Source organism: Schistocerca nitens, chromosome 1, assembly GCF_023898315.1.
Source record: "Schistocerca nitens isolate TAMUIC-IGC-003100 chromosome 1, iqSchNite1.1, whole genome shotgun sequence".
NCBI lineage: Eukaryota > Metazoa > Arthropoda > Insecta > Orthoptera > Acrididae > Schistocerca > Schistocerca nitens.
This window is the reverse complement of record NC_064614.1, coordinates 1,003,513,944-1,003,523,943: the sequence shown is the minus strand read 5'-3', so window position 1 is coordinate 1,003,523,943 and position 10,000 is coordinate 1,003,513,944. Positions and strand designations below refer to the sequence as shown.

Below are 10,000 nucleotides of genomic sequence, written 5' to 3'. Positions count from 1 at the left end.
GCGCGATTTGCTAAACTGCTTAAAAGCAACTGGGCAAGGTAGCAGATTTGAGGCAACATGTGCAGCCCCTCTCAAGCTAGCTCTCTGTGCGTATAGCTATACAGCTAGCCAATAAAAATTGAAATGAGAAATGGTTACCTCGTCACACTCCGTTTACGTCCGATATTTCTAATATAAATTGCATTATCAGTACTAATGGGACCACAGCGTAATGCTGTGATTGACCTCCACCTGAAGTATGAGGTCCTTTTAGACACAGTGATGACAGGAGTTCTTGTGAGCGTCTGCACCGATCCTTCAAGCCAACATCCTAAGATGGGAGTCCAATTGTTTATTAGTCTGAAGCAATTTACGTCTCTGATATTATAACATTTATGACACACGATAAACACACACAAGCAAGAAAGGCAATTCTACGCCAAACATCAGTTTCTTGCTTTGAATAATTAGTTAGCCATATCACTTCTCAGCCTGAAGTGAAAGATAATTTTGTGTTCATCACATTAATCTTTAATGTGTTCCCCATTTACATCACGTACTTCCTGGAATGTTTTACCACAGAGCAGGTACAATACTTGAAGCACGGTTTTGTAGACTTCTAAAATTTCTTTAAATGTGAAAATAAATTCAAGATATGATGTGCCAAATCTGGCGACCAGGACGGATGTTTTTGTTTCTCAAGTCCCTCTAGTTTCATCGTTTCCAAAGCTCCTTTGTGGACAGGTGATTTGTCCAGACGAAACTTAATTTGTTGAAGTTGTTGCAGCTCCAAGTTTTGTCCAATCTGTGCTGGAGGACTATGTCACGTGCTTGCATTATTGTTTTAGTCAATTCAAAGTAATCAGAAAGAGACATCCTGTATGCATCACAGGTAGTTCTGGTCATAGCGTATCTAGCAGATGAAAACCGATTTCGCCTTCTTTTCAAGGAAGTTTCTCCTTTTCTCACCTACAGATTTGATCGCTGTTTCCTTTCTGTCGTGGGGAGGTTGACGCGTATCTGATACAGAGTAACAAATCAGTATTCAAAATCAGTTGGATATATTATAAGGTTGTCCAACCGTTGCTAATAATGTTGTTTCGCATTTGTTTTTGGTGACAAGTCAATAAACATGTACCTATCATGCAGAATGCTTCCTCATCATTAATTCCACATGTAAAACATTTCATATTGATGTAAGACATCCTGTTCATAGCTGTTGAAAGTGAAGGGCCAGGTTTCTTATAAGTTTTCAGCAACTACGGATGAAATTTTATGACGATATGATGTTCTAGTTTATCCATTTGAGCGAAACATATACTACAATAATCAAAACACCACTTTGTTCGTGTGAACACGTTTGTGCCAGACCAAGACGCTGTACCTTGCCCTAAAACGACGAAAAACCTTTTTTAGGAAGCAAATGGAGTTGTTACAAACCCAAACTTGCATGATGATCTTCATAAAAAGCTCTGCTGTCATCTATGTGGAATTGGTAGTTAAATCGAGGATGCGGGTCTGCGATGTTGTCCATATGTCTGGGTGCTTATATTAATTGTAGTCCAATGGAGAAATAGCAGAAAGAAAGAATTTGAAAGGCAGTGGTTCAGGGCAGAGTTAATAAAGGAAAGAAAACATTTGCAGCAGCCTGCACGGATGTTTCAGCTGTTGATGGATGAAGCTTGCCAGTAGCAACAATTCACCCACAAAATGTAAGCCGACGTCAATTACTGTCGTTACGAACAGCAGCAGTCTCGTGTCTGTAACATGCGAAATCGTTAGAGACATCAGTTTGATTGCCGGCCGAAGTGGCCGTGCGGTTAAAGGCGCTGCAGTCTGGAACCGCAAGACCGCTACGGTCGCAGGTTCGAATCCTGCCTCGGGCATGGATGTTTGTGATGTCCTTAGGTTAGTTAGGTTTAACTAGTTCTAAGTTCTAGGGGACTAATGACCTCAGCAGTTGAGTCCCATAGTGCTCAGAGCCATCAGTTTGATTATAGAATCGGTTCTTCGGTGGATCCATTTAGAGTGCTCTGTATAATGAAGAGATGGTCGGTTCACAATGTGATTAATGGTTACACGGTGAGAGATAGTGGAACTGCATCACAGAACGTGTAGGGTGATGGCTGTCGGACAAAGAGGAAAAAGTCTGCAGCAGCCATCATCCGTTGATCGCCCGGCGTGCCCTCTGCGAGTGACGTCAGCGCTCTCGGCGCGACTATATAAGCGCTGCTCGCGGAGTCGCTGGCACACTACTCGGTGGTCCACCATGAAGACTGCTGCGTCGCTACCGCTGCTTCTCCTGGGACTGCTACTGCCCGCTGCACTCCACGCGGCGCCCACGGCCTCAGCGCGCAAATGTAAGTCGCTGCTATACACGCGGCTCTGACACTATCCAAACAAATTGCTCCTTTCCTGTGTTCAAGTTTACGCTGTTCTCTATACCGTTTGTCTCTGGACTTTTGACACGTCAACAAAACTACAGATACAGTGGACTGTGTGAAATATCGACAAAAGTATTTACTTAAGTATTTTATAAATAAGACAGCTTTAGAGCCTTCGGAAGTTCTCCTAGATCGAACGAGGTATCCTTGTAGAAATGTGTTTATGCGCTGGGCATGGGGAGTACTGTCTTTGAACTGTTTGAGGTAAAATACATATTAAGTTTCGCATAATGTAAAGTTTTTGTCAGTTGCAAGGAATGATATTCTACAAGAATAGCATGGAAGCGACGTGGGAAAGAGAAGAGATGAGATAGAAGAAAAAAGAGAAACAGATAGAGGTGATGAATGCTGAGAAAGGTGTTGAGTGTGGAACAGAGGTGCTGGTTTCTGCTGGACAGGAGGAAGAAGTTTAAATTACATTGGGATAGGCGATGATAGTCGAAGGGTTTCTAACCGTGTCTTTGGCTACGATGTAGAGTACTGAGTAGTTTGTTACCGGTACCACAGATGTGTGGATGAAATCGTGAAGGAGATGGAGGAATATTTTATGAACAGGTACAGACTAGCCGCTGAGTGAATGAGATCTTGTATTAGAGTTGTCGAATGAATATAGCTAAGTGGTAGGTGAGAAATGTTCGTGTTTGCTTCAGTGATTGAGAAGCTAATGAAGAAGGCACAGTCACAGTATGTGCAGCGTGCTCGCGTGACTACATAGAACATAAATGATCGTAAGAGGAACAACATAATAAATTAACTAAACGTTACATGCATATAGTCCGGGAACATTCTTAAGTTTTTAGAGTCGCCTACATCGCGGTGGTAGGTGTACGGCAAGACTAGAGACTGGATTAGTTTTTATTTCGTAAAGACAGACAACACATTATTATAGAAAGAACAACAAGTAGTTTCCTCCTCTGAGGAACCATTCTCATTTCTATAAAAATAAAAATAAAATATCTGGAGGGCGTCGAGCTAACATACTATTTTATTAGACATATGCCACTGCTCGAGTCCTGTCATCTGTAGAAAAATTATCTTAAAAGTATAACCCAAATGCAGATAGCAAATGAAAACTAAAACAGTAATTATATCAGAGAGCCAGGAAGTCTGTTTGCCAAATTAACTTTTATTCATGTCGAAGTGTTCAATACAAGAAGTCAGACCCCGTTGTTTCTTTGACATACACTTTTTGTGAGTTTAAAATTGGTGCTAACTGCAGTACCATCCGCCCTTAAAAATCCTTTTCCAGCGTTTACAGGAAATGTGTTTAACTGCTGCAGTAAATTCTAAGATTTTGTATCTTACTTATTTTCGTTCAGTAAGAGCGAGATTCGCATTACCAGTCCTCTGTTGCCCGTTGGAGCTTACTTGGACAAAATTAATGCGAAATTAGAAAGTAAGCGAATTTCAGTTATGCGAGAAAAGCATTAGGCCGCTTAAGCAGGAAAACGTGCACGATAGCTAAAAGATCTTACATAATTGTAGGTTGGAGGAACGCAATAGGTGCGGTTGGAATAAGCTACTAGTTAGCTCAACTGAAATTGGAGTGCTGCTGTAAAGTAGCGGAAAATACCGCGGTTGTCTGCAGAAAAAGTGGCTTTCCCTTCCACAGGCAACGTAATTACTCTGGTGACCTACTTCCACTATAAAAGATCACAAATGGTGCAAATGGCTCTGAGCACTATGGGACTCAACTGCTGAGGCCATTAGTCCCCTAGAACTTAGAACTAGTTAAACCTAACTAACCTAAGGACATCACAAACATCCATGCCCGAGGCAGGATTCGAACCTGCGACCGTAGCGGTCTTGCGGTTCCAGACTGCAGCGCCTTTAACCGCACGGCCACTTCGGCCGGCATAAAAGATCACATATTGGAGCTAGATTTTCGGCGTGGTTATTGGAAAGGTGGGTAGAATGGGGGTCTACTCGATTTGTTTAGTACGGAAATGAGGCAACTGCCAAAAGTGTTTCAGTATGATTATCAAGTACACTGCTCGCAGTATAGTCACGTACTCTTAATTAAGATGCATTATAGACACAAACTTGCCGACACGGCTTTACATGACGACCGGTGCAGCCAAGCCGCAATAAAGTGCGCTGGGAATCCCGGTTGGAACGTCTGCGTTGACAGTAAGGTGGGGCGGCCCTGCTATGATGCAGCAGCCGCAGGCAGTCCTTGGCGATCGGCTTGCTTTCTCTACTAGCAGCGCGGCGCGTCGCACCTGTTCCTCAATGCCACGGCGCGGTCGCGCAGCGGAAGGCCTTTCGAGCCAGAAGCTTCCCCATGGAAGTGTTGATTTGGCACATCAAGATGCTTCTGCTACACTCATGGGTATTCGTCCTCTACATGAGCGTTGGGGAGAGTGGGCGGGTCCTAAAGAATATTTTCGAATCACTGCCTGTTTCCTATCAAAACTTAAACTACCGAGTGTGGGTAAAAAGTTCTCGATTTACTAGCCGCGTAAAGCGGTTAAAACTCCAAAAGCTTTTGACCAATCACTCCTTAGCCATTTTCAAGCGGTGTTACAATTGTACCATTTGACAGTGGGCGAGGAGTGCTTTTGGGGTTTTAACTATTTGACACGGCTAGAAAACGGAAACTTTTTATGCAATGTTACCGCGTTACCGCCGCGAGACTCCGCGTTCTTACATGCTGCACTGTAGAAGTTTTCTTCACCTCGTGGAAGTTGCTGACTTTCACAAACATGTACCTGTGTTTTAATAGCTTTTTAAATAAAAAAATGCAACCTAGAAGGGCAATCATTGCAGCTTTCCCTATCTGGTCATGATATTCCTCCACTAAATTATCTCTAACCTCATCTTACAGTAGTTCTAGCGGAAAAATATGCAAACAATAAGGAAAGAATGAAATAAGTACAGAAGCAGAAATTCAAATAAATGTAACAGGGAAATGACCAGAGATGTAGGAACTTTGATATATTTATACCATTACATCATTTATTAGTTTCAACGTGGAAGGTCAATAAGTAAATCTTCATGTTCAGAGTGGTGTAAGGCAGCGCTACAGTTATTGCTACTTTACATTAAAGTGTTCATCAAAGAAGAGACGTATGAAGTGGAAGAAGAACTAAATGACCCTTCAAAGGCCTGTTGATTGAAAGGAAAATGAACAATGTATAGAATACTAATTAAGTGTAAATGGTAAATATTGAATCGTTCAACATAAAAGTTGGAGAAGAAGCTGTATTGCAAGTGGAGGAAAAACGCTCCTATCTTGTAATTAATATAATACAGGTTTGTGGTCGACGCGCAGGGGATATCAGAAATAGGCACGCAAAGTAGAATCCAACTGGAATCAAGCACTGACCTTAAATTGAGATAAAAATTGCTGAAAGTGGTCGTCTGAACTGTTTCATATTGGAATGAAGAGGCAATATTGGTTACAACTGGCAGCGACTTCACATCTTCATCGCGTCTTTTGCTAGTCCATGTAACCTTGGCGGGAACGCCTTGAAATTTCAGATTTCTAATAAGCTCTTAATCCTTTGACTATCAACGGGAAGACATGTTATAAGAGAACCAACTGAATTTGGTACTTGCTATTGCTATGTATCAGTGTCTCACTGGTAAAGGGAAACTTACTAATGCCTAGCAGAATTCATACACTGAAGAGCCAAAGAAACTGGTACACCTTCCTAATATCGTGTGGGGCCCCCCGCACGCAGAAGTGCCGAACACGGCGTGGCTTGGACTCGACTAATGTCTAAAGTAGTGCTGGAAATAATAACACCATGGATGCTGCAGGGCTGTCCACAAATCTGTAAGAGAACGAGGGGGTGGGGAGTCTGAACAGCAAATTGCAAGCATCCCAGATATACTCAAATAATGTTCATGTTGGGGAGTTTGGTGTATGCGGGAGTGTTTAAACTCAGAAGAGTGTTCCTGTAGCCACTCTGTAGCAATTCTCGACGTGTGGGGCGTCGCATTGTCATGCTGAAATTGAACAAGTCCGTCGGAATGAACAAGGGACATGAATGGAGGCAGGCGATCGACAGGTAGGTTATGCACGTACCACCTGTCAGAGTCGTATCTAGACGTATCAAGGCCCCATATCACACTGACTGCACACATCCCACATCATTACAGAGACTCAGCCAACTTGAACAGTCCCCTGCTGACATGCAGGGTTCATGGATTCATGAGCTTGTCTCCATACCCGTACTCATCCATCCGCTAGATATAATTTGAAACGACACTCGTCCGACCAGGCAACATGTTCCCAGTCATTAACAGCCCATTATCGGTGTTGACGGGCCCAGGCGAGGCGTAAAGCTTTGTGTCTTGCAGTCATCAAGGATATACGAGTAGGCCTTCTGCTCCGAAAGCCCATATGATGTTTTGTTGAATGGTTCGCACTCTGACGCTTCTTGATGGCCCAGCACTGAAATCGGCAGCAATTTGAGGAAGGGTTGCACTTCTGTCACGTTGAACGATTCTCTTCAAAAATGGTTCAAATGGCTCTGAGCACTATGCGACTTAACTTCTGAGGTCATCAGTCGCCTAGAACTTAGAACTAATTAAACCTAACTAACCTAAGGACATCACACACATCCATGCCCGAGGCAGGATTCGAACCTGCGACCGTAGCGGTCGCTCGGCTCAAGACTGCAGCGCCTAGAACCGCACGGCGATTCTCTTCAGTCGTCGATGGTCCTGTTCTTGGAGGATCTTTTTCTGCGGCAGCGATGTGGGAACTTTGATGTTTTACCGGATTCCTGATATTAACGGTACACTCGTGAAATGGTCGTACGTCAAAGCACCCACTTAGTCGCTACCTCGGAGATACTGTAGCCCATCGTTCATGCGCCGACTACAACATCACGCTCAAACCCACTTAAATGTTGATAACCTGCCTTTGTAACAGCAGTAACTGATCTAACAACTGCACCAAACACTTCTTGTCTTATATAAGCGTTACCGACTGCAGCATGAGCAGGTTGTGCTGGCCTCATGTTTCATTGTTAAACCTCGTCTCCGCATTGTCAGATCGAAGTAGTTCTCACCTGCAGATAGGCAAAACAGGGTGCCTTCTCTCCTTCCAGGACACATCGCGTCGATTACTTGCATCAACAAACTAATGCTTGCCATGTCACGAACAAAGACCATATTGAGCATCTGTAATGTGAGTTACAAACATGGGGAGATGCCATGTCGACGGATGTGTGTCTGTTTTCAGAATGTCTTATGGGTTTTCCGCAGTCGTCTTCTGAAACCCTGGTGGTACTTATGCATATGCTGTATGCCCCTGGGAGTACAACAGTGTTAACAGTCTCAACTGCGGACGTCTCCGTCCAGAAGACTGCTTCGGGAAATTCACACCAAAACTGGACTAATGAAGTTGAGAGTATGTAGTATGTATATTGACATGAACAGATTCTCGCAACACAGATAGAAATAAAAGACGATTTAATACCGCTCTGAAGAATGTTGACACAAAGAAATAGCAACATAAATGTGGAATTAGAATTTTCATGACACATAGTGCGTGAGTGTGATGAGCGGAAATTAGGACATCAGGAAGAAAATTAGGGAGAAGTGCGAAAGATGAACCCTGAAGTTGTTTCTGGCGCCACACACACACACACACACACACACACACACACACACACCTGTAGAAACAAAGTGACAGTTCTTCGATGTCTGAGGGCGTGTCCTTTCAACCGATCCCTTCTTTTAGTCAAGCTGTCCCGTAAATTTATTTTTTCCTCAATTTGATTGTCTTCCTGTGCATTTCTTTAGCATTCTTCTATAGCACCACATTTCGAAATCTTTTACTCTCTTCTTTTCTGAACTTTTTATTGTCCGTCATACTTCAATATATACATTAAAGGAAATACCCTCAGAAAAGACTTCTTAACACTTAAATTGAAATTATATGTTAAAAATACATCTCTTTTCAGATACGCTTTTCTTACTTTAGCTCGTCAGCACTTTGTATCCTCTATTTCGGTTATGTAGCCCAAACAATAAAACTCATCTATTTCTTTTAGTGCCTCATTTCGCATTCTAATTATCCCAACATCGCCTAACTTAATTAAAGTATATTCCATTAGCCTTATTTCACTTTGTTGATGTTGATCTTATGACCTCCTTGAAAGGTATGCTACTGTTTAAAATTATTATTTCTGTAAACGAATGTAAAGTGTCAGTATGAAAATGACGTACACTTTCCTAAAGTATCACTGAGGCTGCGAATGACTATGAGTAACACATCAGAACACGTTATTCTTACGGTCTTTTTAGATAATATCTGTACCTACTTTTTACATCAAATTTTAATTTTTAATGCACATTTTAGCTAAATTGCCGTTGCAGGACGTTATACCTTTAGATGGAATAAACAACTACGGTTAAGGAAGTTATGGCGCTCCTTCATTGCCAGAACCGCTGGACATAGACTTGCGAGTTTAGAGAATAATATCGTGCTTTGGAATGAAGTGAAGTGATCGTGTGGCATTGATGGCCGGGAGGCCCCATCCGGATTGCAAATCTTATTTCAGCTGACGCCATACTGGGCGAATTGTGTGTCTGTGATGATGAAATGATGATGAGGACAACACAACAGCCAGTCCACGAGCGCAGAAAATTTCCAAGCCGGCCGGAAACAAACCCGGGCCCGCTGCATGGAAGACAAACACGTTACCACTCAACTCTGCAGATGTAGCTCTGATATGAGGTAACGCACTCTGAGGGAGTGCGCTGTTCAAATCGCCATCCAAGCCACCCAGATTTGTGTTTTCCGAGGTTTTATTCAAATGTTCAAATGTGTGTGAAATCTTATGGGACTTAACTGCTAAGGTCATCAGTCCCTAAGCTTACACACTACTTAACCTAAATTATCCTAAGGACAAACACACACACCCATGCCCGAGGAAGGATTCGAACCTCCGCCGGGACCTGCCGCACAGTCTGTGACTGCAGCGCCCTAGACCGCTCGGCTAATCCCGCGCGGCTCCGAGGTTTTCCTAGACTGTTTAAGACGTATGCGGGCATAGTTCTTTTGAAAGGGGCACGGCAAATTTCTTTCCTCGTTCTTCCTATATCTGAGCTTGTGCTCTGTGTCTGATGACTTCGTTGTCGACAAGACGTTAAACCTTAATCTTCCATCCGCCCTTCCCTTCCGTTTTGGACGTCAGAGACGAATTCACGGATCTCCTCCGCCTCGCGAATGCACACAGAATTGGATTGCATCCACATGTGGAATTTTATGTGTTTTTATAACACTGCTAACGTATCTCCCTTATTTTGTAAGAACTTTCACCTAGAAGTTTCATATAAATACAAAATTATTTAGCTTTGTCGCAGGATTTTGTTTCGTGAGACGAGTCTGTAGCGGTTTTGTGTAGACCTGTGCTGACCCCTCTTGCATATCGTATCTCGGTTGTTGCCACGGTACAATGATATAACGCCGTCCTGACCCTCACCGTGACCGTGGAAGATAAGGGGCTGCCCCTTGGCCTGTGTACAACAGACCTCGCCCAGCCGCATGCTTTGCTGTGTCTGGCCGTCTTTTCAGTGATGAACAAGGACAGCCATATCATCACCGCGCCTACGCT

The 10,000-nt window shown here is 43.2% G+C and overlaps 1 protein-coding gene across 1 annotated transcript in view; it reads left to right on the top strand.

Moving 5' to 3' along the window:
* Positions 1-2,228: 2,228 nt before the first annotated feature.
* Positions 2,229-10,000, top strand: part of LOC126195445 (transferrin) — a 57,177-nt gene continuing 49,405 nt past the window's right edge. The window contains exon 1 of the mRNA XM_049934073.1: positions 2,229-2,339. Coding sequence (XP_049790030.1) covers positions 2,249-2,339 — 91 coding nt within the window. The 5' untranslated portion in view covers positions 2,229-2,248. The remainder of the gene's footprint in view (positions 2,340-10,000) is intronic.